We start from the raw sequence: 27,892 nt of genomic DNA on the forward strand, positions 1-27,892 counted from the left end.
TATGTCCAGCTGTAAAATTTGTACTTTCAACAAAGGTTTGTGACTCTCAAGCCACCAAATTCATGTTTTCCTTTAATTTCCTCACGTCATCACTTTTCATTGATTGATTATAAAGTTTAGCTCCCAAAAAAGATCAAAATCTGGCCAGCACGAGAGGTTTTTCAGTGTGATTCAAACAAAGCAAGCGCCAGAGTTGTTTTTTGACAGAAAAATCCCTTTAGCAGTGTTTTCTATTATGTTCATCTCGGTGGTTCGGCCATAATTGAGGTGAGTCTATCTTTGTGATGTCACAAAGGGCAGTGATACCTCTCCCAGGTTAGTGAGCACACCCACAGGCGTTGGCGGCTCCGCCTTGGTTTTGTCCTATTTTTTTTAACCTCTTTTTGTGGATGTAGGAGTTTTAAACTCACTTTTTAAAGTGCTACACGTTTCTGATGCAAACACACAATGTTTCCCAGCTGAGATCCACATTCCTTTGGAATGGAACCTGTGGCTCACTGTTCTGTCACTCTGGATATTCCTCAGCAGACAAACAGCGAACCATTCAGCCAGTGTTTGTGTGTTTGTGCCAGCGCTCCATCCTCGGCCACTAGAATGACACATTTGTTGCGCAGCAGGAAGTATTCATCCTCCTCCTCCTCCTCCTCCTCCTCCTCCTCCTCCTCCACCTCCACATCCTCCTGCTGCTGCTGCTGCTGTGTGGATTAGCCGAGAGGTCGCAGGGGGAGAGGGTTGTGTTAAGTGGAGTTGGGAAAAGCTGCGGTCAACACACACTTTCCCCTCAGGCAAGTGGTCCAGGGACAATTGGGGGCACACACAACCACTCGCACACACACAGACTGCGACTTGTTGCACTCACCCACCAGAACCCGGTTGATTCCGGCCTTAAGCGCCTCGGCCCATGAATACCCACGATGCCCTGGGCTAGTTGGCCTCGCTAGCCTCCCCTGCTGACCCCTGTGACCGTGGTGATTAGATATTGGAGGCCCTCATCTGCAAACATTTAGCCAGTGTCACCCCTAATATGGCGTCTCTCACCCTGCCACCGCAGAGAGAAGGGCCGCCCCAGCGGGCGAGGACGTGCCGCTGTGCCACGTGATTAGCGATGAACGGCCGTCGCCATCGTAAATCTTCTCCTGTCTCCTGCTGAGGGCTGTAAAAAGAAATTGCTGCATTATCTTTACGGAGTTTATCTGCAAAAATTCCTTTCTAATAGCAAACTGCCAGCCAAGTTATAAAGTGCCGTTCCTGATAGTAAAAGAGTGAGTGGCCGCTGCGGTTGATTCCAATGTGGTGGATTCCTGGAAAATCACGGCAGCAAAAACCCAGAAAACCTCAACCGTCCACAAACTGCAAGGAGCTCATATTGTAATAATGCAACAGACACTCTCCATGGAAATGTGTTTTTGGGTGGTGATTGTAAAAGAAGTGCCAGGTTATTATTCATCAGCATCACCTTAAACAATGACATGTTTTATTCACTTTGGCAAAATCCAGAAATTCAGTCATTTTTGCCCTTTTGTTTTGAGGCGCATAACAAAGACATGGATCTATAACGCACATTTCCCTCGTCATTAAATGACCATTAAATGTCACATTCCACCTTCTGACCTCTGAACTCTGACCTGCAGCTCCTCCGCCTCCAGGCCAAACCACCAGCGACACCGGGCCTCAGGTCAGGTCGTCAGCTTGAGCCGCAAAAGTCTTTCTGACATCTCTGGTAAAAAATTAAAAAATAAATAAATAAATAAATAATTATCATGAATACATAAATCAGAATGGCACAATTGAATTTGCATGCTATTTTTAATTTTAGAAATGAAACAGATTATGTAATTTTTCAGGCCACAGTGCCATTGTTTAGTTGTCTTGTTGTCCATTGTGTAGAATTCTGTTTTAGTTTTGCATCTTTCACTGTAACTGTATCGTTCACTGTTTATGTTTAATGCTTGTCGGTTTTTTAAGATCATCGCTGCAGTTTTCCTGCTGTAACAGACGTCACACGTTACGTTAACATACGTTGTAGTTCTAAGTTTTCCTCAGAAACCGTCCTCAGATCAGTGGCAAGGCGGAATGACACTGACCCCTTGCGTTACAGCGTGAGCACTGCAGGTTTGGCGTTTTGACTGACTTCAGATCACACAAAGCCTCTGTCATTCAGTGCATTTCAGTGCTTGAGTCCGCGTGAGAAATGGAAACGCATTCCTTTTCTTTTTCTTTCAGTTTGCGGTCAAATAATCGAAGAGATGAAACACGACGCGTTCAGGAGCTGGCGCCGCAAAAACAGGTTGATCAGCATGCCACTTGTTATCTCGCTCAGAGTCTGTGACAAATCAGCCACGGGAGAGCAGGCCACAGAGACACCGGTGAGCTTGTCACATGGCTGGTAACTCATAAAGCCCGGGTATAAAGTCTACACAGTGTGTGAGGAGCGTGTGACAGGCTGACACAAGCAGCAGCAACAGCCGCAGCAGCAGCAGCAGCAGCAGCAGCAAGGCCGGGCGAGGAATAGAGGGAGCATGGGACAACCCGGGGCGTCTCTGTAGTGGCCTTAGAGAAGATATGGGCGCCCTGCTGAGCTCCTCCTATTCTTGGGCGCAGAGAGGAGTCAGACACCTCGCTGGGCTTCTTCCTCCGCTGCTTTGGGACCCAGACAGGCCTCTGCTCACCAGGATACAGGTATCACGACCCAGAGGGTCACCTGAAGCTCTTGCGTAAATGTTTCTTCCAACCTTTACTTCCTGTATGAGTCACTGCATGTATGTATTTTTGTCATTGCCCTCAGTGTAGAGTGAAATTAGGTGTGTTCCAGTAATCCTTGCAGTAAAATTGCAGTAAAGTGCTTTACTGCACCCTCTTAGACGCCTTTCACTGCTCCAAGTAGTGAAAAAAAAAAAAAAAATGCACAAAACAAAACAGGAGTTGCACATGGAGTTAAAGTACATGGTTGTGCAGTGCAGTGACAGTTGTGGAGATGGAGATGTCAGTCGTTCTGCCATGCGAAACGTAAAAAAAAAAAAAGAGAAAAATAATTACACCAAGCATATTTTGATTTTGATTTGTTTGTTTATTTAGAACAAGCATATTAAAAAAAAAACAAGAATCACAAAAATTAAAATAACTAATCAGAAAAACAAAAATCAGAATAAAAATAAATGACATACAAAAACATTTATACTGTTCGAAAAGGGAGGATAAAAGCATAAAGCATTCTGAAGTTCCCGTCCCTTGAAACTCCTCATAATTTAACCCATATACATATCTACTTCCGCGTTTACTAACCTATCCATATGTAGTTTGATTAGTTAAAAAAAAAAAAAAAAAAAAAAATAGTGTATCAATGAGACACGAATTTTATGGGGAAAATGAGACTGCACCTTTTTTTTTCTTCTTCTTTTTACATCCTGTTACATATATTTCTCACACAAGTAAGCAACCGAGTTGATTGGGTTTTTACTTTAGCCGGGATACTTTGAGGACACACTCGGCGCATCGACAGCTACTTAGTCCGAGACTCAACCACGGACGAGACGCGCCGCCAATCGCTCAAACGGGGCAGAATTACGGCCCGGTCGATGCGCGATTATCGCCGCCTTCACGTCCGTCAATCAGTCACGGGGTACGTGAACGCGTCATCGGCTTGCCACGGCCCAATCGCGTGGCTCCGTTCCTGGAACGGAGGCGCCCCCGACCGACGACGCACGCACAGCACGCACGCACAGCAGCCCTGGCAAACATGGCGACGCTCCTCCGCGCAGCGGACGGAGGTTGGAAACACGGGCGCTTGTAGGCGACGCCGCAGCCTCCTCGTCGCGCGTTGAAAAGGGACACAAAGACAGAAAATGTGGCGGGGTTAGACGGAGCCCCCCCGCACGCACAGCCTTTGCCTGGACGATGCTCGCGGAGGTGAGTTTGGCGCCGCCGTGTCGGCTAGGCTGCTTTGTGTTTCCCCCCTGCCTGTGATGAGACAGTGGCTGGCCGCAGCTAGCAGCCTGTTAGCCCCGCTAGGCGCGCTAGCCTCGGCGCCGCAGGTAAACACAGCAGGGCTGAACGGAGGGAACCGCCGTGACTGGAAGCTGCGAGGTTTCCTCCCGGGAGCGACACACACACACACACACACACACACACACACACACACACACACACACACACACACACACACGCCCATGTACAGACACACTAACACCCCCGGGATTACACCGCTAACGCCCGAGGTAATACGATGAGATTAGGACGTGCTCACTGACAAGCAAACGGGCAGGAATTAGCTCGGCAACGGGGGCAGCAGCGGCGTTGGTAGTATGCGTTTTAGATTATGAGTGACGTCCCTCAGCAGCGATTTTCAGCACCGCAACACATACAGGTGAGCTGGGCGTTAGCCGTGGTGTTTGTTTGTTTATTTATCGAACGTGTGTGGCTTCCCGATTCGGTGAAGCTAACGTCAGTGGTGAGGTGACAGCTGATTGTCAGGTCGACGGGGGGTTGTGATTGCATGTTTTTCCTCCTTGCGACTTCAGGTCAGCTCTTCAACGTATCAGTACACGGCTCTTTATTTTTTATTGCTTCTTATTTTATTGCCTCTTCTTCTTCTTCTTCTTCTTCTTCTTCTTCTTCTTCGTCTTCCGACGACCGTGGCAAGCTGTCAGTCTGCCTGCCTGCCTGCCTCGGACACAAACAACGAACAAGAGCCCCACACTTTGAAATATTAATAAGGTCCTACTCTGTTGTTGCTGCTAATTAGCATACGTTGTGTGATTGAGTGAGTGAGCGAGTGTGTGTGTGTATGTGTGTGTTTTTTTTTTTTTTTTTTTAACGACGTCGTCAAAGGATTGCGACCTTGTACTTGTAGATATTCGTCACTCGGTGACCGAACAAAGTTTGCCTTGCACACCGGCGGATGTTCTCCAGCCGTGTGGGGCTCCTGTGCAGCGGGCTGCTCCTCGGTGCTTTAGCTCCTTGCTAGGCTACAGGTGGTGACCCTGCGCACTGTCGGCACGGCGACGTCTTGTTTGTTTATTTCTTTCAGCAACGTGGAGGAGGACGAGGAGGCCGGTGAAACCCAAGGCCCTTGTGCGGTTTCAAAGTGCCGGGCCTCTGTTTACCTCGGAGGCGAGATAAGTGCTGCTACTGTAGCCGTCGTGTGACCAGTGTTATTGGCCCTGCACCAGCAGTGCAGTGGCATCCAGAGGGAGGAGGCGCTTTAGCACTTTAACGTCACTTCTAGATCTCTCTATCTGTGATCTTTGGTTTTGGTTTGGTTTCCTCAAAGTTTTTGTGATTCACGTTGCCTTGTAATGCAGCCGCTGTCGAAACCCGTTTGCTTTTCACCAATGCAACCAGCCGCCAGTTCCAACCAAGACAGTTTCTTATAACTTCTTATAACTGCTGAGTTTAGCTTTTTCATCGTATTACCTCACTGACTTTGTTCTTTTTTTTTTTGTGCAATTTCATTGGATAACAGTGAGTTAATGTGCGGCTTGCGTTGAGTGTTGTAAACTTTGCGCTAGCCTCTTTTTTTCACCAGGTCACCGAGGGAATTAGTAATTGAACTCAGAAAGTCCTGTTGTGTTGAATCTGTTTTTTTCTTATTATTATTCAATCAATCAGTTAATCAACTTTTATTTTTACGGCATTAAATCACAACCCAAGGCGGGCGTGTTAAAGCGCTTTGTACAATCAGAGGAAAAGCACCTGGGCCCCCAGAGCGAGCAAGGGAAACCTAGAGCAGATGCAGACTCCAGAGGGCCGTCATCTATTTTGACCAGTTGGGGTGAAAAGGAAATACAATAGAGAGAGAGAGAGAGAGAGAGAGATTGAAATTGACCTGACTGTGTCATCATCGTCTCTGTGCTGGTCAAATCTCATTAGCGCGCGTTAATTAAAGCTCTGCCACCGCCGAGGCCCGTCCCTCGTCCCAGCCGGCTCGCACTCAGGCAGATGCCACTGCGCGTCACTCGTGTCACTTTTGCCGGCCAGGTTGGCAGAGTGAGAGTGCAAGACGTCTCACTTGTTTATATCCTGCTCTTTCCATGTAACAGGAGCCGCGTTGACGCTAGCTGAAGGCTGGCTGGGCGAAGGTATTGCGCAGCACATGTTTTGAATTAGCGGCCAGATTTGCTTGTCTGTCCTCTCTGATGACTTTTGCCGCTGTTTGCTTTTGCCCGGCTGCCGCTGCCACTGCGCTCAGCCATCTTCAGATACGGGTTCAGATAGAGCAGCTGGCAATATTTAAACCAACCTATGGACTAAACGATATACTGTGGGGTTATTTCTCTCTCTCTCTCTCTCTCTCTCTCTCTCTATCTCTCTCTATCTCTCTCTATGTCTCTTTCTTTTTTCAAACGTCAGCAACCGGGAAAACCTGTCCTGTGACCTGTTGAGCGACAAATCCCTTTAAAGAGACACTGGCCAGATTATAGGCACATTTCTTCCTTTTGCTTCATTCAAAATGCTTTTTATTTATTTATTCTTTTTACCGGTTTTTCTCCTGCAGTTTCATGTTGACGTCCCACCCTGAAGGCCTCTCCTTCTCCTGCTCCTCTCTAAGCGGCCCTGGTGGATTAGAGCGGCGTGATCACCAGTGTGTCCCACTCACTTTCACCGCCCTCGCAGGCATTAAGCCGTGGATCTCCCACAGGAGAGCTTTAATGGGCTGTGTTAACCTCTCGCCTAATAACCAGCGCCGGGCCGGGAAGGAGCTAAGCGCCCGTGGACGTGTGCGTGGCACTCGGAAATAGCACCGCGCATCCTTTAAGCGGGTCTTCATCTCACACGTGCGTCGGGTTTAGAGAGATTGGCGACAGATTCATAGGAAGTGATAGAAAAATCACAAGCGCTGCTCTTCTTAAACTGCACTTTGTGTTAAAGGCGGAAACTCAGTGTCGTTTCCTGGGCCGGTCGTCACATCAGCACAATTAACCAAAGGTCAGTGCTTGGTCCATTGCATGCACCACTCTAGAGGGTGATTCTGTCTACTGGGGCTGGGCGATTTTGGACAAAAATAAAATCCTTGAAAACTCTGTTTTCAATTTTAAGAATAAATTATTTCAAATGTTTTATCTTTATGTTTTTAAAGAAAAATAGCAAACAAATGTCCCTCTTGGGAATGTAGTTCAACTGTAAGATACTGTAAATTCTCCTCGAGTTTGGTAAAGTGACAACATTTACAGTCGTCTTGCCCAACGAAGAGGAATCTCTTGGGATTAATGAAGTGAGAACTTCACTTGAAATGGAGCAGCTTCTTCATAAACAAAGAGGAAGTTCCCTTGTTTGGGAATAAAGTGAAAAGCACCAAAAGAACCAAACACATAAAACCCCCGCTGTGGATAAAGTGACAACCTTAACTGTCTTTCACCAAACATCACTTTCAAAATAAAAGTTTTTTCTATCATCTTGAACAACAATGAATGAATAAAGTGCAAAACTTTCACATTTTGTAAAAGAGGCAGAAAGCATGCGAGAGGAAAATACATTTTAAGATTTTCCATTTCTAACATCATCTTGACTAATAAATCTGATTTTGACTTAAAATCAATTAATCACTCAGCCCTACTGTGTACTGCTGGCGGCCAATCAAGGGATCCCTCTGTTGGAATAAACACTGCATATGGCTAAAAATACACTGGACATTTAGCAATCAGTATTTCTGATGAGGTTCTCTTTATTTTCCAATCACTGGCATCATCGATGATGTGGATTTATTCACACCTTTGTGCCACAATGTGAAATCACTTCTATCACCGTCTGTCTTTGTTTGATTGATTCACTGCTTTCACTGTGTTGTGTGACTGGATCTGAAAGCTGTTGGAAGTCAATCAGTCGAGTTGAGGGTTTGGGGGTGCACATTTAGGTTTTATCTGGAATTATCTTGACAAATGCAAACGGTCTGTGACCCCCTCCCCATCCCTTCCCCCCTCCAAAGTGTTTGTCTAGCTAATGATTAGCAGTTGATGAAGGTTTGAGGTGAGTGGTTAATAGTTTTGTGCTGCTTAGAAAAACAGGAAGACGCGGTGGCCACTGGCCATTAATACAGTTGAAAGAACCGTTGCACCGCTGTTACCTTTCAGGTAAAATAACCCCCTTGTGAAGTGAACCGCCCTGGCCGGCCGTCCTGCACTCCTGCTTTTTGCTAAACTGTAGCCAAAGCCAGTGTGGAGGAGATTTAGAGCGTCAGCCGCCACCACTGCCGCTGCTGGGAACAACACTCACCGCTGCTTTTCAACTTATTTTCCAGCCAGTTGTGATAAAAACGTCCACCACACTCACCTCCACCTCTCACCCTTTCACCTCCGGCCTCTTTATGCACATAAAGGGAAACGGTTGTTTGCTGATTGTGGACTCCAGGAGTTTTTGAAAACACAGGCGGTCAGATTTATTAGCAGAACGTCGGGAACGATGAAACTTCACCGTCTTATCCCTCGTTTTCTTGTCCGCGAGACAGGCCGCTGCGTGTCTGCAGTTAGCGTGTGTGTGTGTTGCGTAAGGAACGTGTTGTAATTGTGGACATGTGTGCAGTGCATTCACCCACGACATGGCTGGATGTTAATCACGGGAACAGATGGTTCATGTGTAAAACCCTGTGTAAGCTGTAATGAGTCAGGAGCGGCTGCACGTTCATGGTGCCCGCCACCAGACTCGTGTCGCCACCAACGGCCTTTTAGGAAACATGGAGAACGGCTTCACCGTCACTGCGACTAGCACTTCCTGTTCACAATCAGCTGGGTTTTTTTTTTTTTTTTTTTTTTTTTCTTCAATAACTCTGGTCAAGACTGAAACGATTGGACAGCGGTCCCTCGGATTCTCTCTGCTGTGACTTCAGCGTGTTGCTTTTTTTTTTTTCTTGCTGCCAAACCAGCAGTCAGTTGTGTAGACGAGGTCGAGCTAGCTCTGTTAGCATGCAGCTGCGTCTCGGTGGTGATAAAGGTGCCCGGGATGGCTGCATGGAGCCACTGAAAGCAGCCGTCTGGCTGCGTTTGTTGAAGGTCGCAGGTCGAGATCCTCACCCAGAGTTCTGCTGGAGGTGCAGTTGCAGACGCTGGTGCTAAAAGATGCTGAACTACTTTGTGAATAGCACTCCTTTGCTTCTTGCAACCCCACCCCCTGCTAGTGCGACTACGGCCCGGAGGCCATATGCTAAGCTTTTTAATCCAGCCCGCCAAACTTGAAGAAATTATTTTAATAGTTAGTGTAGTGGCCATTTGTCCCTTTCTTTCTTTAATGTCCTAACTGAACTGCTGAAAATCAAATCAAACGGCCACTCGGGCACCGAGGGAGTGAATTCACGCAGGGATACGACAGAGTCCATTGTCCAGGCAAAGAATTGAAATTTTTGGTTCATTTATTCTTCTATTTGAAACAAACTAACTAACTCAACAATGGCAGCTGTCAGTGCTCCAGAGCTCCAGAATACCTTAAAATAAAAGAATTAATAAACCTTCACATTAACTCAAATAATGCTAAATATTATGATCAAACTAAAGTTATATTAATCAAGCCAAACAAAACTAAATAATTACATAAGGCAAAATGATAGATAGCTCCAGCAATAAGTGAGTTGAAATAGCCGCATTTCATCCATTTTTTAAGTGTTTTCAGAGTCATTTCAAGAAAGAGTTAAACACCGTCTTCACTTTTATTTGATTGTTTTTTAACCGTTGTTCGGCGACCTTGAGTGCCTGGAAAGGCGCCTTATGAATTAAATGCATTATTATTATTATTATTATCATTGTTATTATTATTATGATAATTACCGTGGGGCTTCAAAGACACGTTTTGTTGGAACTTTGCTTTGGTTCATTTTCCATTGACTTTAAAGCAACATGTTTTCTACACATCCCATGATAAATGTATTTTTTTTTTCTCCTATGAGAAAAAAAACACTCCATCCATCTGCTGCTGCTCCGGCCCCTCTGACACATTTTACAACCCATTGTGGCCCCGCCAGTCAAAAGGTTTGCCCAGCCCTTTTGGAGTCCGTTTGTCTTTGCCCAGTTGTGTCCTGCCTGCCCACCCCCGGCCCCCCCGCAGGCCACAGCCCTGCTGCTGCTGGCTGAGTCTGAGCCAGTCGGGACTTGAAGACGAGAGGGTGGACGATCCAGTTTGGACACATTCTGCGGCCTTTGGACAGACAACCCAGCCTCTTTCGCATCGCGGACCCAGGAGGAGACGATAGTCTCAGCTGTAGGCCGAAGTCTCTTCTGCACCAAATAATCTCAGTTTTTACTTCCAGAGTGTGAAGGATTTAGTCAAACACAGCTGACGGCAGTAATTTCACCCAAGGCGGCCAAAAAGCAAATGCAGTAGACATGAGAGAAGTTTGCCTAAGTCAATATTCACCTTCTCCCTGATGTGACTCTTTTAGACTGAGGGCGTTAGTGCAAGTTGTGTGTATGTAAGCCTGTTCAGTTGTGACTGCTGAGATTTTCACGTGGCGATTTGTTTGGTTGTTTATCCATGGACTGGTGGTTATTATTTTGAGACCTGTGGCCCTCCAGACGCCCAGAGCGGCTGCCAGCCTGTCCTGGCTGTTACTTATCTAACTGATTGTGTGAATTCCCTCAGTTCAACCGTCTGCTGAGGTCTCACCTCCACCTCCTCCACCTCCTCCACCCCTCACCTCCCCCTCCACCCCGACAACAGGTTCATGAATGACTTCCTTTTGCGTCATGTATTCCGAGGTGTGTCCAGAGACCTTGTTGTTCATTAATGCTGCAGCACACGTTTCAAACCAGTTCTTGCTGTTTTGCTCTGTTATTTTTTTTTTCTTCTTCTTCTTCTTCCTCTCTCAGCCTGTAACTCCGCTCACATCAAGCCTGGTTGCTGTATGAACTTTCCAAGTTAGCAATTTCGCTCTGCGAGCGCCGCAGCCGCAGCGCGAACGGCCTGCGGTCACTAAATCAGAGTTAGTGTCTCACTCTCGCTGCAGTCGTCGTCGCCGCCCTCGCTGCAGGTTTTATTTCTCTCTTGCACTCAAGTGTGTGCGGAACGCAGTGGCTCACATTCACCGTGTCAGGAGGATCTCGCCGGCGTGAGGAATGCATGCGTGCGTTCGACGCGGCCTCAGCACGACGTCGAGCAGCACGACGGGAACGTGAACCTCGTCTCGAGGCGTCTGACGCAGTGTTTTTCAACGCGCACCACGAGATAATGTCGGGTGTGTTGTACAAGAAAATTATCAAGTTTCACTTAAGTTGTATAAAAAGTGAATAACGTTCCATTGTGGAGGGACTGTTTTAAAAGTGAGCCTGTTTTCCTCCCTCAAGTCCTCACAGGATGTCAGCCTGCTGTGCATCTAAACAGGCCCAGGTTTCACACTGAAGGAGTGGAAATAAAGGAAGAGACTACAGGTACAACCCGAAAGATTAGAATATCAAGTAAAAGTTGTTTTATTTTGGCAATTTAACGTAAAAGATGAGAGCAACAAATGTTATGGAGCCATTCCACGCAAATTGACATCTCCAGCAGTTCCGTGTTGTAACTTTGCTGATTAAGATTTTCAGCTTATTGAAACCACAAACCCACAAACTCAGAAAATTATTTATTTTTTTAAGCTGCAAGACCCGATCAGCAAAATCCAAAGAAATAAAAACTTGAAATATATTGATTTGCAAATCATTCCTTTATATAATTTGTCAAATTCACCTTTTAAGTTGAATTGCAGAAATACAACGACCTTTTCATGATATTCTAATTTTCTGGGTGGTAAGTGAATGCAAGGGAATGCAATACGCCTCCGTACAATGGGATCTTTCTTTTCAATGTAGTAATGTGCCGTGGCTCAAAAAAGGTTGAAAAGCACTGGTCTACCATGCTGCAGGTTTAGAAGGACATTCCTGCTTTACAAGCTGGTGGCAGCACGTTTTTGATTGGACTCATCTACAAAAGCTGCAGGATTTTCCTTTTTTTTTTCCCCCCCTTTCTTCCTTTCTTTTTTTTTTAGCCAGCGATGAATAATTCTCAGCGTTGGTCTGGTTTGCGTGGACTCTTCCTGTGAGCAGCAGCAGCAGCAGCAGCTCTACCGCTGTAGACCAGTCTGCACCAGGTGTCTGTCTACCGGCTAACACACTTGTGTTGGGCCCGACAGCCTTGTCAGGACGCTGCTCCGCGGCGCTCCGTCAGCAGGAGCCGCTTATCTAAGGAGCGCTAATAGGAATGTAGGGCAGCAGAAGATCAGCGCCGCCGCCCAGCCAGGCTAGGCCAGGCCAGGCCCGGCCCGGCCCCGGCTCACTGGGCGTCTGGGTGTCTCTGCCGGTGCGGAGTCAGAGTCTGCGACCTTCATACAGCCAGAGCGTCGCTCTGTCCGCTGGGAAACACACAGCACGTCTGTGTGAGTTTGTCTGTGTGACGGCAGATGTGCGATTCCACTTTGCTTGAAGTCTGAAGGCTGGCTGACCTGGTTCCTCTGGTCCAGCTCGCACCCGCACCTGGACTGGAGACGCTCTATTTTTACACCACGCTGCTCGCCTGCTCGCCTGCAGTTCTCTTCTTCTTTTTTTATTTGCCAACTCTCACGTCCGAGTTTTGTGTCCAGCTTTTGAATTATTTTGCTACATGCTCAAGTAATTCCTACTAATAAAAAAAAAGAGCAATACACATAGACAGACTGTAAGTAACTTTGAAATCTGACAATTTTATTTGACTTTTTTTTCTGGACTTTCTGGCTTTTTTGCTTTTTTCTCTGTCTGACTCGGGCTCCAGTTTGCATTTGCATTTGTGAAATGAAAAAAGAAAAGAAAGGTGAGGACAAAAACAAAAGAATTGGACTGAGTTGATAAGCCTGACTGGTGGAGAGAAGTGGGACACAGACACAGCAGGCAGCGTTGTTGGCTGGAAGCGAGAGCTCGGATTCCTACACTGACAATGACAGGAAAGCCTTTGAATGTGACACACACACACACACACGCACGCACACACTTTCTTTGTCTCATATTAACAATGCAGCCCATCACTCTTGTCTGTCTTTGTAAATCTCTCCTGCCACATGACGGAGAGACAATCGTATCTTTTTCATTCTCTGCGTTGATGATGTCACACGGTCCCCTGACCTCTGACCTATTGAAGGTGTGTGTGTTTGCTCCGCCAGGCCAGTCTGTCCATCTGGGGATGGGGGAGTCTGGGAGTCGTGCTGTTCCTCGTCACCTTCGGACCCTTCGCCATTTTCTACCTGGCCTTCTACATCTTCTGCTTCATCGGCGGGTGAGGCTGTGCGCACGCGCACACACACACACACACACACACACACACACACACACACACACACACACACACACACAAACAAGGTCACTGTCTAACTGTGACCTCTGGCTGACCCTTGTTTGCTCTTTCAGGGGCTTCGCGGTCACTCTGCTCTATGGAAAGATCAACTCAGAGAGGCAGCTGGAGCGGTGGGAGCAGTCGTACCTGCCGCCCACGCAGATTGGTATACTGAAGGTAAAGCCAAACAACCCCCCCCCCCCCCCAAAAAAAAAATTCATATAAATTTTCATAGTAGACGTGTTGACGTGAGCGTCGTGGTTCACACGCTCCACCCGAACGCGTCCTGACTCTTGTGTTTTGCCGCCGCCAGACGTTGGATGAGATGAAGCTGGAGATAAAACCCATCAAGATCGACAGGAGGCTCACCGGCTCCAGTTTCATCGACGAGCCACTCCAGCAGGTCTGGCTCTTCTTTTGCCCGGCCCACCTCTTCATATGTGAACATTAAAAAGGGACAATACTCCATACAATCCCAAATTGATTAAAATCCTTTTACGGGAAATAAATGGAAGCAGATTTTTTTTTTTTTTTCGGCTTTGAAAAAAAAAAAGTCTCCTCCTGATCACTTTTGTTTGACCTGGACCTCCAACCTGCAGGGGGCAGGCTGGGCCAAGGTCGTGTTTGGTCTTTACATCCCCGTGTGTCTCAAGCACCAGAGGCACCAATTTTAATGTGAACCACCGCAGAATTTTAAACTCTCGGCTTTTTACTGTTCCAGTTTTCACTGCGTTGCTTTTTTTTTATTTTATTATTATCGTGACGTTGACGACGCGGTGCGGCTCTCACGTGCATGACGAGGCCGGTTAAGCCGAGGAGCCCTCTTCCCCTCACCGACCCGCAGTCACGGCGCCGTCAGTTGCGGTTTTGAGCCAGCGTGGCCGTCACAGTTAAGTGCTGACACAGCGGTTAGCTGTGGTCAGATGACTCCAACAGAAGCTCCACTGTGGCGCTCCTGTCCTCCTCTGCCTCCCCCTCTCACACACACACACACACACACACACACACACACACACACACACACACTAACAAGGGAAACGCACACTAACCAGTGGACCCTGAGAACTCCACCGCCGTGACATCATGGCGTCAGGCTGTTTGTCCGATGCCAACATTCTTCATTCTTTCTTCTTTTTTTTTTTTTTAGGCACATTCCCCATATTTTTCCTGTGCCAACATCGCTGATCCCCCTCGGAGCGCCGCGCCGACATTATTGAGTCACTCAGACTGTAAAAAAAAAAAAAATACATTTTTTTTTCTAAACTTGCAAAACGGACTCGACCAGCGTGTTTCCCAGCAGCGATCCGAGTCGCCGCGCACTCAAGGGAACTCTCTGGGAACTGAACAGAAGCCCTTTATGATGTCACAGAGGGCACTGGTGTCCCTACCAGGTGCAGGCTCCGCCCTCTGACACCACAGTTGTGTGTTTCTTCCAAACATGTGGCAGGTCTGACAAAACATCAGTTTTTTTAGCTGGAGACCATAAACAGAGGGCTAAACGTGCTGGTCTCTATAAGAGATTTTTTTGTTTCACATGGGCTGATGCTTTGATCATTCGCAGGAAATTCCAATTGTTCCAGCAGCTGTGCATTCATTCATTCATTCATTGTAACAACAGAAAGTAAACACAGATCCATCTACAGAGATGAGAAGGTGTAAACAGTGAGAGTGGGGTTTTTTTCTCCTCCTGTGTAACCGGCTGTTGTCCGTGTGCTGTCCTGTGCAGGTGATCCAGTTCGCTCTGAGAGACTACATCCAGTACTGGTACTACACGCTGAGCGAGGACGAGTCCTTCCTGCTGGAGATCAGGCAGACGCTGCAGAACGCCCTGGTCCAGTTCTCCACCAGGTGCACAACTGCAGGCAGGCCAGCACCTCCAGCTGTAGGAATCCAGGATTTTATTTTTTTAATCCTTTTTTTCTCCGAAGGTCCAAGGAGGTGGACTGGCAGCCTTACTTCACCACCCGGCTGGTGGACGACTTCGCAACGCACCTGCGCGTCTTCAGGAAGGCCCAGGACCGCCTGGCCGACCGGGAGGACAAGCAGAGTGAGTTAGTCTGCCATTGTGTTGTTTTGCTGTGTGTGTGTGTGTGTGGAGAGGGGGGTGGGGGGGTGAGGTGGAGGTGAGGTTGGCTGTGATCTGTGATGGGGGTGATACAGCAGTGATGTCTGCACCAGGGGACGTGACGGAGGAGCTGCTGGACTCCTTCTTCGAGGCTGAAGTGGAGCTGGAGAAGAAGATCTGCCGAGACGTGGTGTGCACCTCGCACAAAGATGAAGAGGGTAAACGCACACACACACACACACACACACACACACGACAAAAGTGTCTGTTGCTGATGTGTGTGTTTTGCACGGCAGGCTTCCTCCGCGACCTGTGCGAGCTGCTCCTCTACCTGTTACTACCTCCTGGAGATTTCCACAACAAGAACATGAGATACTTCCTGAGGGTGTGTGTGTGTGTGTGTGTGTGTGTGTGTGTGTGTGTGTGTGTGTGTGTGTGTGTGTGTGTGTGTGTGTGTGTGTGTGTGTGTGTGTCTCTCAGCTCCACCTGGATCCGCTCTTGCTGACTGCAGTCATGTGACGCCGTGTTTGCAGAGTAAATTGCAGCCTGCGAGCACGTGAGACTCATCTGTCTGTGTTTTACTGGCACAGTTGTAAAGCTTCACGGCTCGGCTGGGTTGCTTCATTTTTGCTAAAGTGACACGAACGGTGGATAGTTGTTTTTTTTTCTAATTTTTTTTCTTCTACCTTTTGTGTCTATTTTCAATTATTTCCTGTTTTACACCTTTGAAAAATTCAATCTTTATTTTTTTAAGCTGAGTCGTGTATTTTTTTTTCCAGACCAGGAGGTTCACGCTTCAGAGTTTTTTGAAGAATGCTTTTATTTATCCCACATTGGGAAGATTTGCGTGGTTACGGCAGCATGCACAGCGCAAAGAAACTAATTAAAAATAGTGCAAAGATTGAATTATAAATTCCACTGTCTGTGGCATTGCTGTATGTCTCTGCAGGAGGTGCTGGCGTGCGGCGTGCTCCTTCCTCTCATCAATCAGCTGAGCGACCCAGACTACATCAACCAGTTTGTCATCTGGATGGTGAGAAACCACAGCCCTGTTTCTGTCCTTGGCAAGTCCAGCCAGCCAGCTAGCCTCGCGCTAACGTGTGTGTGTGTGTGTGTGTGTGTGTGTGTGTGTGTGTGTGTGTGTGTGTGTGTGTGTGTGTGTGTGTGTGTGTGTGTGTGTGTGTGTGTGTGTGTGTCCTTTTCCCGCAATAAAGATCCGTGACTCCAGCTGCAACTATGAAGCCTTCATGAACATCCTCAAGCTGACGGACAAGCCGGCCGAGCTGGAAGCCGTGAAGGACAAAGTGGTGGAGGAGCTGCAGTACCTGCGCTCGCTCGACACAGCCGGAGACGGTAGGGGGCGCTCACTTCCTTTCTTCCATCCATCCAGCCGTCCTTCCTTCCTCTCTTCTTCCTTCCTTCCTCGTCCTGCCTTCCATCCTACCTTCCATCCTTTCTTCCTTCCTCGTCCTTCCTTCCTTCCATCCATCCCTCCATTTCTCCTCTCTTCTTCCTTCCTTCCTCTTTTCCTTCTATCCATCCTTCTTTCCTTCCCTCTTTCTTCTTACTTTCATCCATCCTTCCTTCCTTTCTTCCTTCCATCCTTCCTCCCGTCCTTCTCCCCTCTCTCCTTCCTTCCTCGCTTCCTTCCTTCCTTCCATCCATCCTCCTTTCCTTCCCTCTCCTCTTCTTCCTTCCTTCTATGCATCGTTCCTTCCTGCCTTCCTTTCCTCCTTTCTTCTTTCCTCACAGAGAGAGCCATCATGTCACGTGCCTCCTGCTGTCACACCGAGTGGCGCTGCTGCTAAACTTTACCCCCCCCCGCCCACCTCCCTTGTCTGTCTGTCTGTCTGTCCCCCAGACATCAATGTGATCAAGAACCAGATCAACAGTCTTCTGTTTGTGAAGAAGGTGTGTGAGACCAGGATCCAGAGGCTGCAGTCTGGCAAGGTGAGAAATGGCCACACACACACACACACACACACACACACACGCACACACACACACTCCCTCTGTGTCTTCACCCAGTGAAAACACTTATTAGCATTTACAACACGGCTCTGCAAACACCAGACGGACCCGTTCAAACCCTCTGAGTCCCTTTGCTGAACTGTTTCCTTTTCCTCCTTCTTCTCCTCCTCCTCCTCCTCCTCTACCTCCTCTTCCCCCTTCATCTCCTCCTCCTCCTCTCCCTCCTCCCCCTCCTCCATCTCCTCCACCTCCTTCCGGCCTGCAGGAGGTGGACGCCCTGAAGCTGGCGGCCAACTTCGGCAAGCTGTGCGTCATCCCGCTGGATCACATCCTCGTGCACAACATCGCCCTGCAGTTCTTCATGGGTAATTGTGAACAACAAAAAACAGAGAAAAGCAAAATGTTCAGACGAGCGGCGGCGGCGCTCCGCGTCACCGTTCCAGAAACTCCTCCACATTCCTGTTCATCTTAAGACGAACCGCGGCTGATTTCCGTTTCTCCACAGTTTGTATTTGTGCCCGCTCACCTCGTTAGGCACGCTGTGATCGGTGTCATGTGACCGCATCAGGGATTATGAAAGGTGGCCTAGCTGCGTGCAGACCAGGGCTGCATCGGCCGTTCATTCAGGATGTTTTTGGCACCAGAGTTTCAAAATCAAACGGAAGATTTAATATTGCACAGCCAACAGATACCACATGATCTGCTTTAAAGAGGAGGCTCGACTTCCTGCGGGCACTGGTCTCACCGTGTGTGTGTGTGTGTGTGTGTGGTGCAGACTTCATGCAGGCGGCCGGCGCCCAGGCCGAGCTCTTCTTCTGGCTCACGGTGGAGGGCTACCGGGTGACGGCGCAGCAGCAGCTGGAGGCCATGCACGGCTGGCAGCGGGACGGCAAGTCGCAGCCCAGCGCCACCAAGGGGCTGCTGAAGGCGGCGGCGCTCGGCGTCTACGAGCAGTACCTCTCCGACAAGGTGGGCGGAGCTCTCAGACCGCTCTCTTTTCTGTCTTTGTGGTGAAATACTTGAGGAAAGAGTGTGGTTTTGACCCCGACCGCCCTTGGTCGCCCTCCGGTGGTCAGCTAAGGTAACTCGTAGCTAGTAAAAGAAAATTAGGCTTCTGTGATGCCTTCTATTATGGCTTTTACTTCCGACACCAAGGTGGTTTCAATATGTCCATTTGTAGATTGTTTAAAATAAAATTATTCTTATTTGTTTGTTCAATGATTGCACAAAAGTATACAGTTGATGTAGAACAATTAAAACAAATTTCAAAAAAGGACTCAAAAATGAAAATACCATTTGCTTGCTGGCGTCTCCAGTTCCAATTTTCACTGCGTTCAGCAAAAATCCAACCTGGCCTTTCGCTGCCAGCAAGTTTGCACTGCTGCGTTAAAGCCTTTTAGTTGCAATGCCAGAGACTGCAGACAGGGGGCAGGAACATGACAACTAATGGAATAGAATAAAAAGCCTTTATCAACCCCACAGTGCGGAAATTACATAATTACAGCAACAAAATGTGCAAAAGAGAAGCGTAATAATTCAAATGAAAAAAAAGAAATAAAAATGATTTGCTTTATTTTGGTGCTTTGGTGAGGATTCCATCTGTTTCCTTTTTTTTTTTTCCTTTTTTTTTTGTTGTACTATTCTGGCCACACTGACAGGCAGAACTCTCTCAGTGTTTGTCTTTCACACCGTCTTTGCTCTTGCGACAGGCGTCTCCCAGGGTGCAGGTGGACGTGGACTGTGTGGTCCGACTGGGGGAGAAGCTGCAGAAGGAAGACCCCACCCCGGAGATCTTTGACGACGTCCAGAGAAACGTACGGAGCGCTCTGATTGGTTGGCTGCTGTGCCACACACACACACACACACACACACACACACACACACACGCCCGTCCCAGTTGGGTGTTGACTGTTTTCTCTGCCTCTTCCTCTCTCAGGTGTACGACATGATGCTGCGCGACGAGCGCTACTACCCGTCCTTCAAGCAGAGTCCGCTCTACGTGCGCATGCTGGCCGAGCTGGACATGCTGAAGGAGCCCAGCTACCGCGGCTCCGACGACGGCGACGGCGAGTCCTTCAACGGCTCGCCCACGGGCAGCATCAACCTGGTGAGGGCGGCTCCTCCCGACCCCCAGCCTGCTGATTACTGACCTCAAGCAGTGTTGACGCTGTCGTTTTTTATTATTACGGTGTTCATTTTGACAGCAACATTTAATTTAGTTTTAGTCGTAATTTAATCATTTTAGCTTTAGTCGAGTTTTAGTCGACAAAGTATCACAATCATTTTAGTCGACTACAGTTGCAGTAGATTCAGGCGACAGTGTTTTATTGTCTTAATATCAAATGTGAAGTGCGTCCAGATGTCCTGTCGCCTCTTCCTCCCCAGTGTTGACATTTGGTCTCAAACTGGTCTGCACCAGATAATCTGTGTGTACGTACTGACGCAACTTCCTGACCACGTTGCCCTGATTGGTTTTCGTCCCAACTCCTCCCTCCACTCTCTAAATCCTCCTTTCCTTCCACTAACGAAGTGAGCTCTGATTGGATCTCTTGTCTGGTAGATCTTTTTTTGCCGCGTTTTTATTCGTTGCTGAAAATGTCAATACACCTCGTCGTCGTTTTTGTCCTTGTGAATGAAATTTTATTTAGTTATCGTCTCGTTTTAGTCGTGGGAAAAATAGTTATCTTTGACTGACGAAAATGTTTCGTTAGCAAAATTAACACCGTATTATTAATTATTTTTTGTTATTATTTTCGTACCTTCACGTTTCGACGGTGCCTTTCATCTTCCGTCGAAACGTGACGTTACGAAAATAACATCTTAAAAAAAAAAACAACCATGTGCCTGTTAAAAATAAGAAACGCTAATTATAATATTTGCCTTATGAAGACACAATGAACCTCATTCAGTTATTTGTTATAATGGTCTAGAGTCATATTTATTTTTTCACTCCATTCTTTGCATCTAATTATACTACATTAAATTACATTGGATTGTATTGCATAACACTTTCAACAGCCTTAGCTGTACTTGCCACTTTTTGTATTTTTCTAAAACTCATAATTAACTTGCCACTTCCCCCCTTTTTTTTTTCTTTTTTTTTTGTTGCACAATCACGTCGTTTTCTGCCACACCAACATTTCACCGCCACCTAACGCGACACGTGACAAATTGAATCTTTGCATCTTGAGTTGAGAGATTGAGAACGACTCGTCGGCGTCGTTCAGCGACCGCACTGGATGAAAAACTGTCCCGTGTGTCCTGTCGTCCTCAGTCCCTGGACGACCTGTCCAACTCCTGCCATGACGACTCTATGCACCTCCATGCCTTCATCTCCGACACAGGTACACACACACACACACACACACGCTCTCACTGCGCTAAAGCGCTCTGTTAGCCCTCTGTTTGTACCTCTCTGCATGTGTTTTTCTTCCACCTCTACTTCTGTTCATCGTAATCACAGCCATCAGCCACCTGCTCATTTTGTTCCACTTCTCTTTATTTCTTCCGTCTACTTCACTGTTTTTTTCTGTTGTTCCTCTTTCTCCACCCCCCCGCCACGCTGTCTGTCTTTCCTTCCATCGCTCGTCCACACCTGCTGCACTTTTTTTCCTTTCCTGTCCTCCTGCCATCCATCCATCCATCCATCCATCCTTCCGTCCGTCCGTCCGTCCGTCCGTCCATCCATCCATCCGTCCATCCTTCCATCCATCCTTCCGTCCGTCCGTCCGTCCATCCATCCGTCCGTCCGTCCGTCCGTCCGTCCATCCTTCCATCCATCCATCCATCCATCCATCCATCCTTCCGTCCGTCCGTCCATCCTTCCATCCATCCATCCATCCTTCCGTCCGTCCATCCTTCCATCCATCCATCCATCCATCCTTCCGTCCGTCCGTCCGTCCATCCATCCATCCGTCCATCCTTCCATCCTTCCATCCATCCTTCCGTCCGTCCGTCCGTCCATCCTTCCATCCATCCATCCATCCATCCATCCATCCATCCATCCTTCCGTCCGTCCGTCCATCCTTCCATCCATCCGTCCATCCGTCCGTCCGTCCGTCCACCCCCGCTCCCTCCCTTCCTTCCTTCCTTCCCTCTGCCGCCGCCCTGCTGGTTTGTGGATGGTGCTGCTGGGGGCGGGGGTAGCTGACGCGTGTCTCCCGGGGTTGTGGGGGGCTGCAGGCGTCTGCAACGACCACGGCAAGACGTACGCGCTCTACGCCATCACCGTCTTCAAGCGCAACCAGGACGGCAGCGAGGACTGCTGGAAGACCTACCGCCGCTACTCGGACTTCCACGACTTCCACATGAGGATCACCGAGCAGGTGCGTGCGTGCGTGCGTGCGTGCGTGCGTGTGTGCGTGGGTGTGTCCAGGGTCGACGCGGTATTGATTGCATTTGGTTGAAACTCTTCAATAAAAGATTGAAAGGAACTGTTTTGCTGAACTTCTGGGAACCGCTATGAATTATTGTTATTAGTGATGTAGACCGGGGGGGGGGGGGGGGGGGGGACTCTGTGGCTTGTGGCCCAGTATGGATTCTTACATTTGGAAGCAGGAGCAGATGGATGGAGACCCACCTCATAGGAGGAAAATAAATGTACACATGTTGCTTTAATGTCAATTGCAAATGAACAAGGGATGAACCGCGGCCATTTCTTCATGTTTGACGGGCCGGATTGAAAAGCTTGATGGGCCGCATATGGCCCCCGGGCCATAGTTTGCCTAGACAGATTAGGACAGATTATATAAGATTAACAAAGTAAAATGTCCAGAAGTACACTTTGCTGTTAACAAAGAAGAACAAAGTAAATAACAGTCAGTGCTCCCAGGAGCAGCAGCAGAGTGGATCTTGCGATCCAGAGAAATCCACCTGATCACTCAGCCGAGCGGCGAGCGGATGGATCCGCCGCCGGCGTTTTACACAAACTTTACCGTTCCTTCTCGTTTTCTTCTCTTCGCTCTCTTTCCTCCAGTTTGAGAACCTGGCGTCCATCCTCAAGCTGCCGGGGAAAAAGACCTTCAACAACATGGACCGAGACTTCCTGGAGAAGAGGAAGAAAGACCTCAACGCCTACCTGCAGGTGAGTGAGGCTCCTGCACGTCTGCAGCGGGACACACAGGTTCTTCTTGGCGTCGGCGTCTTCTTGCACCGTCTTAATAACGCGTGTGTGCGTTGCAGCTGCTGCTCAACCCGGAGATGGTGAAGGCCTGTCCCACCCTGATCTCCTACGTCTACGACTTCCTGGAGAACAAAGCCTACAGCAAGGGGAAGGGCGAGTTTGCACGCAAGGTGCCGTTTTTTTTTCCCTCCGAACAGACCACAGTCACCCGAGGGTGTCCTTCTGCTCGCGACCTGCACCTCACCCCCCTTCGGCCCCCCCATCTCCCTCCCTCCCTCCCCGACAGATCGACACCTTCGTCAACCCCCTGCGCAGCTCCATGAGGAACGTGTCCAACGCGGTGAAGGCGCTGCCCGACAGTTTGGCCGAGGGCATGAACAAGGTGTCGGACAACGTGGGCCGCATGGGGGAGCGGCTGGGCCAGGACATCAAGCAGTCCATCCTCAAGGTGCCGCCGCTGCTGCCCAAGACCGACATCGACCCCGAGCACCGCCGGGTCTCCGCCCAGCTGGACGACAATGTGAGGCAGCGGCGGCAATCTCAAAGATCTTCAAAGTTTGTCCTCGCTCTCTGTTGACTTGTGTGTTTGTGTGTGTGTGTCCCCACCCCCCTGCCCCCCAGGTGGACGACAACATCCCACTGAGGGTGATGCTGCTGCTGATGGACGAGGTGTTTGACCTGAAGGAGAAGAACCAGTGGCTGCGCAGGAACATCAAGAACCTGCTGCAGCAGCTCATCAGGGCCACGTATGGAGACACCATCAACAGGTCAGAGGTCAACCTTTAAAGGGCAAAACGTGTGCAGCCAGCTTATATGTATGCATGTATGTATGTATATGTGTATATATATGTATATACATATATATACACACATATATACAAATATATTTGATAAACTCTATCATTTAATCATTATTTTCATAATAAATATATTTTATTATATCACCTACTACAACTACCATATCCTCTAATCATCACGCCAACCTTATAAATATAAACATATATTTATTTACTTTTTCTAATTAAACTCTTACTTATTATACATTTATTTTTGTGATTTACTTGAGCCAAAAGGCAGCACTGATGCTAAATTTTCTTCATCCGTAGGAAAATAGTGGATCATGTGGACTACATGACGTCGCCCGAGCAGGTGGCCGACTACGTCAAGAAGTTCAGGTAAGCCCCGCCCACCTTCGCACAGGTATATGTGTGATTGATCAGGGTGTTTTTTTTAGAGTTTTGGAGGTAGCTAACCCTTTCTGCTGCTGCTGCTGCTGCTGCTGCTGCTGCTGCTGCTGCTCCATGCAGGGACTCGTACTGGCCCAACGGCATCCTGGCAGAGACGCCGCCGCGCCGGGACAAGAGCATCCGCATGAGGACCCGAGTGGCCGCCAAGACCAGCCTGCTGGGCATCATGCCAGGTACACACACACACACACATCACCATTAATCCTATTTACATACCATCCATCCCTAAGTGGAGCTGCCTCATCCTCTGAGTCAGGCGTGGGCAAACTACGGCCCGAGGGCCATATGCGGCCCGTTAAGCTTTTTAATCCAGCCTGCCGAACTTGAAGAAACGGTATTAATAGTCCGCATTAGGAAGCATTTTTTCACTGCTTTCAGAGTCATTTCAGTAAAGCGCTGAATTGCGTGGGGCTTCAAAGACGCTTTTGTGAATTCTCAACTGCCATTAAAGCAACATGTTTTCTACACATCCCATGATATATTTTTAGATTATATATTATTATATATTATTTTTTCCTCCTATGAAGTGGTTCACCAAAAAACTCCATCCATCTGCTGCTGCTGCTCCGGCTCCTTTGTCACACACCCATTGGTGGCCCACCAGTCAAAACGTTTGCCCACCCCTGTTCTGTGTTGTTACCTTAGAGGTTTTTCTGTCCAGGAGACATTTACCCCACCTACTGGTGGAAGGGGGGTATTGTTCCCTTCCACTGAGGCTCCCATCAGTCCAGATTTTTGATGAACGCGGGGGGGAGACAACTAGGAAACAATTGATTCGGGGGGGATTATCGATTTTTTTTTTTTTTATTTATTTCTATAAATGTGTTGTTTAGCGCCGGCTCCTTTCCCTTTCCTGGCCGGTCTCCAGATCGCATCAACTCTGCCATGTTGCTGATGTTTGACCAGATGTCTTTCGCTCTGCTACGCTTTCATCTCGCCGCCCTCTTCGTCTCTCCCTCAATGAGTTGCTCGGTCTCACACTTGGCACTCTCCCGCTCTCCTTCCGCCAGACGAGCTGAAGCACATCATCGGCGCCGACACCACCAGGAAGGGCATCCTGCGCGTCTTCGACATGTTCCAGTACCAGCCCATGAACCGGCGGCTGGTCTACGTCTTCCTGGAGGGCTTCCTGGAGACCATGTTCCCGCAGTACAAGTTCCCCGAGCTCTTCGTCAAGCTGCACTCCCGCTCGCCGCGCACCCACCGCTACAACCAGAGACTCAAGACGTCCTCGCTCAAGAGGTGACAGGAGAGAGAGGAGGAGGTGGCGGGAGGAGGAGGAGGAAGAGGAGGAGGAGGTGAAAGGGGTGGAGGAGGATCCCCACATGCACACATGTGAAAGGTCTGGGGAGGGGGGTGGAGGTATTGTGTGTGTGTGTGTGTGTGTGTGTGTGTGTGTGTGTGTGTGTGTGTTGTGCGCTTTCCTCTCACACACACACACGCTCTGCTGTGACAACACTCCAGATGTCTGGGCTGACCTGAAGGATCACACACACACACTTGGCACTCCTCCCTCACTTTCTAACCTACACACACACACACACACACACACACACACACACAGAAACAAATCCCATAATTTGCACCGGGACTGAGCACTGCAATCTTTTTCTTTCTTTTGTCAGTTTGACCTTCCTGCTTCCTGCTCTCCTCCCTTTTCTTCGTACTCGTGCTCAGCTTCATCCAGGCCTGTCGCTGGCTCCGCTCACTGCTCTGGCTCCGCCCACTTAGCTGACCACAAGCTGCCGCTGCTGCGCTCTTGTCTTTTTTCCTTTTTTTTTTTTTTTGGTCCAATGGGAGCTGCAGGAGTAGATCGCAGTCGCCGCGCACCTTTGCCTTGCCTTATCTTCCTGCTTCTCGCTTTTTTGGGGGGTGGGAGCAGCACAGCCAGGTCATGTAGAGGTCACACAGAGGTCACACAGAGCTGCAGACACACTAAACTGTTCTCTCCGCACAGCAGCCCAACACGTCGACAGCACTGGGTTGAAAATGTGAACAAAACAAAGAGTTCGATTTCGTCACTTGCGTTTTTTTTGTTTTTTGCCTCAGAAATTCTTGTGAGACTTGAGGGTTTTTTTTCTCCTCCCCCCCTCCCATCTCCTCCTGGTTGGACCCCTCAGGGGGAAGGCCACGCCCCCTTTAAAACGCTACTGTCAAGATGTGTGACAACCAAAGCTCATGGTGTTTTTCAGTGTGTGTGTGTGTGTGTGTGTGTGTGTGTGTGTGTGTGTGTGTGTGTGTGTGTGTGTGTGTGCGTGCGTGTTTTGTTCACCGTCACGGTGAAGCTGTGAGGATGATGCGCAGCTGCAGGAGGCTCACAGCACAAAGAATGTACTCTCTGGTCTGATCTGGCTCACCTTCGTTCTGCGTGGATGAGTGTGTGGCGGTGAAAAGTGTGTTTGTGTGTGTGTGTGCCGGTATGAGCCAGACAACCAGCCTTAAAACTACGTCCAGTGTAAAGTGACCCGGAGACTGAGCGTTACAGGAAACCCACATAGAGATCAATCTATAAAAAAAATATATATATGTACCCCCTAATCACTTTTATTCTGATAAAATTGTCTTTAATTTTGTGCAATATTTCTTCAATGCATGTACGTTTTGTTTTGTTTTTTTGAAACATTATATATTGAAGTCGTTCATGTTGTTTTTAACAGCCGAGTTTCCCTCCACAGACGTCTTTTAAAAACCCAACAACTCGACATTCCGTTGTTGTAAAACTACAATATTCATTTACAGACTTGTTTTATAAGTCTGACTTTTGTTTTCCGTTGGTTCGGTTGAAGGGGCGGGGTCACCATCCAAGCACCCGCCCACTCGGCCTGCGTTCTGGGTCGCGGCTTCCCGCGTCGCCCCTCTGACAGTTAGCTCACAATGCTAACACCGCTCCGCCGGGTGAACGTGAACGGGTCTGGATTGGTTGTCAGGGCAGCAGGAGGGACCGCCTCTGCGCCCCCTGCTGGCCAGTAGACGACGGAGCCCGCATCCTGTGACCAATGGAATCACTGCTAATTAGCACTTAACGTAGCAAACTGTGGGAGCACCTGCGCCTCCACCCGCTAGATGGGAGTCGTCCTCTGCTGCAGCCGCCGCCGCCCTCCTCTGCGTTGTTTTTGCTGGCGCCGGGTGAGCCTGGTGGACTCTGATTGGTTGAGCAGGAGAACATGAACTGAAGCCTCTCACTTGAAGCAGGCGGGCGGAGGTGGAACCAAATCCCCACAGTTTAACACGGTGGGGGAAGAGGAAGTGACGTCGCTGTTAAAGTTAGAGCTTGTCTCGTTTTGTTTTTGTTTTTTAAAAAAGCCCAGTATTTATGATAATCTATGATCATAAAAAAATTGCATATCTGTGTACAGTATGTGTTAATAGTGTGCCTAAATGTACTGTCAACTCTATTTTCATATTTTTCTTTAACCTAAAAAAAAAAAAAAACAAGAAATCATATCAAAATGTCATGATCTTTTTACGTGACTGAAAATTAATTTGGGGTGTTTTTTTTTGTTTTTGTTTTTTTTGCATCATGCTATCAAACTCTTCCGTGTGAGCAGCTGTGCTCAGATCCGCATAACACTAATAAAATGTTAACTCAGACTAACTCATGTACAGTGTGCGTGTCATGTGTGGCTGAGACAGGTATTTTGTTTCACATTTATTTTTTATTTTTTTTTATATCAATTTTTTAAATTATTAATTTACTTTTCCAAAATCACTAATGGTGAATTCTTGTTGTTGTCTTGTCCATGTGTTTTAATTGAAACTGTCACACCATCACCATACATTCTGCAAACAATCAGATCATCACAGCTGATTTCTTCATGAGTCTCTGAACGGCTGAAACCTTCAGCTCAGGCCTACTTCATTTTCCCTACTGGATCAGCGATGACAACAATTCCCCACGCAGCCAAACCTGCAATAAGAAAATTAAAGACAGTTGGTTAGTTAATTGATTGATTGATTGATAGATTTTAAACCTAAACCAAGTTCAAGACTGAACGTCTTGGTGTTTTGCAGTGAGTTTACAACCAATGCAAACTTTACACGACACTAACTCACTTTACCGCGTGAAATAACACCACCTTCCATTTATAACTCCTACTTCTTGCATTACCTCGAGTTCACGCATTCATGCAGCTAAAACCTTTTTGTTTCCACGTAGAAAGCAAAAAAAAATATGCGCGATCAATTCGGCGTTTCTAACTCACATTCGCACATTAATTATGTCAGCGGGATTTTATA

The 27,892-nt window shown here is 48.1% G+C and overlaps 1 protein-coding gene across 8 annotated transcripts; it reads left to right on the top strand.

Moving 5' to 3' along the window:
• The first annotated feature begins 2,484 nt into the window (after window positions 1–2,484).
• Window positions 2,485–27,251, top strand: snx13 (sorting nexin 13). 8 transcript variants are annotated; one of them, XM_076044374.1, is made up of 25 exons: window positions 2,485–2,679; window positions 13,082–13,194; window positions 13,326–13,428; window positions 13,565–13,654; window positions 14,978–15,099; window positions 15,180–15,298; window positions 15,430–15,534; window positions 15,613–15,701; window positions 16,266–16,349; window positions 16,531–16,669; window positions 17,178–17,266; window positions 17,553–17,652; window positions 18,063–18,256; window positions 18,997–19,101; window positions 19,224–19,394; window positions 20,562–20,631; window positions 21,434–21,612; window positions 22,263–22,370; window positions 22,469–22,579; window positions 22,696–22,929; window positions 23,031–23,176; window positions 23,516–23,584; window positions 23,717–23,829; window positions 24,667–24,920; window positions 24,955–27,251. In XM_076044374.1, exons 1-24 carry the CDS (start codon window positions 2,563–2,565, stop codon window positions 24,900–24,902), a joined length of 3,006 nt encoding a protein of 1,001 aa, XP_075900489.1. In that variant the 5' UTR covers window positions 2,485–2,562; the 3' UTR covers window positions 24,903–24,920; window positions 24,955–27,251. The 8 variants fall into 8 exon arrangements, with proteins under 8 accessions (XP_075900489.1, XP_075900488.1, XP_075900491.1 ...); XM_076044373.1 differs by having other exon boundaries at window positions 24,667–27,251; XM_076044376.1 differs by having other exon boundaries at window positions 2,486–2,679; window positions 21,470–21,612; window positions 24,667–27,251.
• Window positions 27,252–27,892: the final 641 nt, after the last annotated feature.

Source organism: Nelusetta ayraudi, unplaced genomic scaffold (genome assembly GCF_046127955.1).
Source record: "Nelusetta ayraudi isolate G7.1 ecotype Tasmania unplaced genomic scaffold, CSIRO-AGI_Nayr_v1 ptg000079l, whole genome shotgun sequence".
NCBI classification, from domain to species: Eukaryota; Metazoa; Chordata; class Actinopteri; order Tetraodontiformes; family Monacanthidae; genus Nelusetta; species Nelusetta ayraudi.

Bases quoted from the DNA above. Each gene is read 5' to 3' on its own strand.
- snx13 (XM_076044373.1), top strand. From the start codon at position 2,563: ATGGGCGCCCTGCTGAGCTCCTCCTATTCTTGGGCGCAGAGAGGAGTC. The intron at 13,429-13,564 runs GTAAAGCCAAAC...TGCCGCCGCCAG, and splicing joins CGCAGATTGGTATACTGAAG to ACGTTGGATGAGATGAAGCT. The intron at 16,350-16,530 runs GTGAGAAACCAC...CCCGCAATAAAG, and splicing joins ACCAGTTTGTCATCTGGATG to ATCCGTGACTCCAGCTGCAA.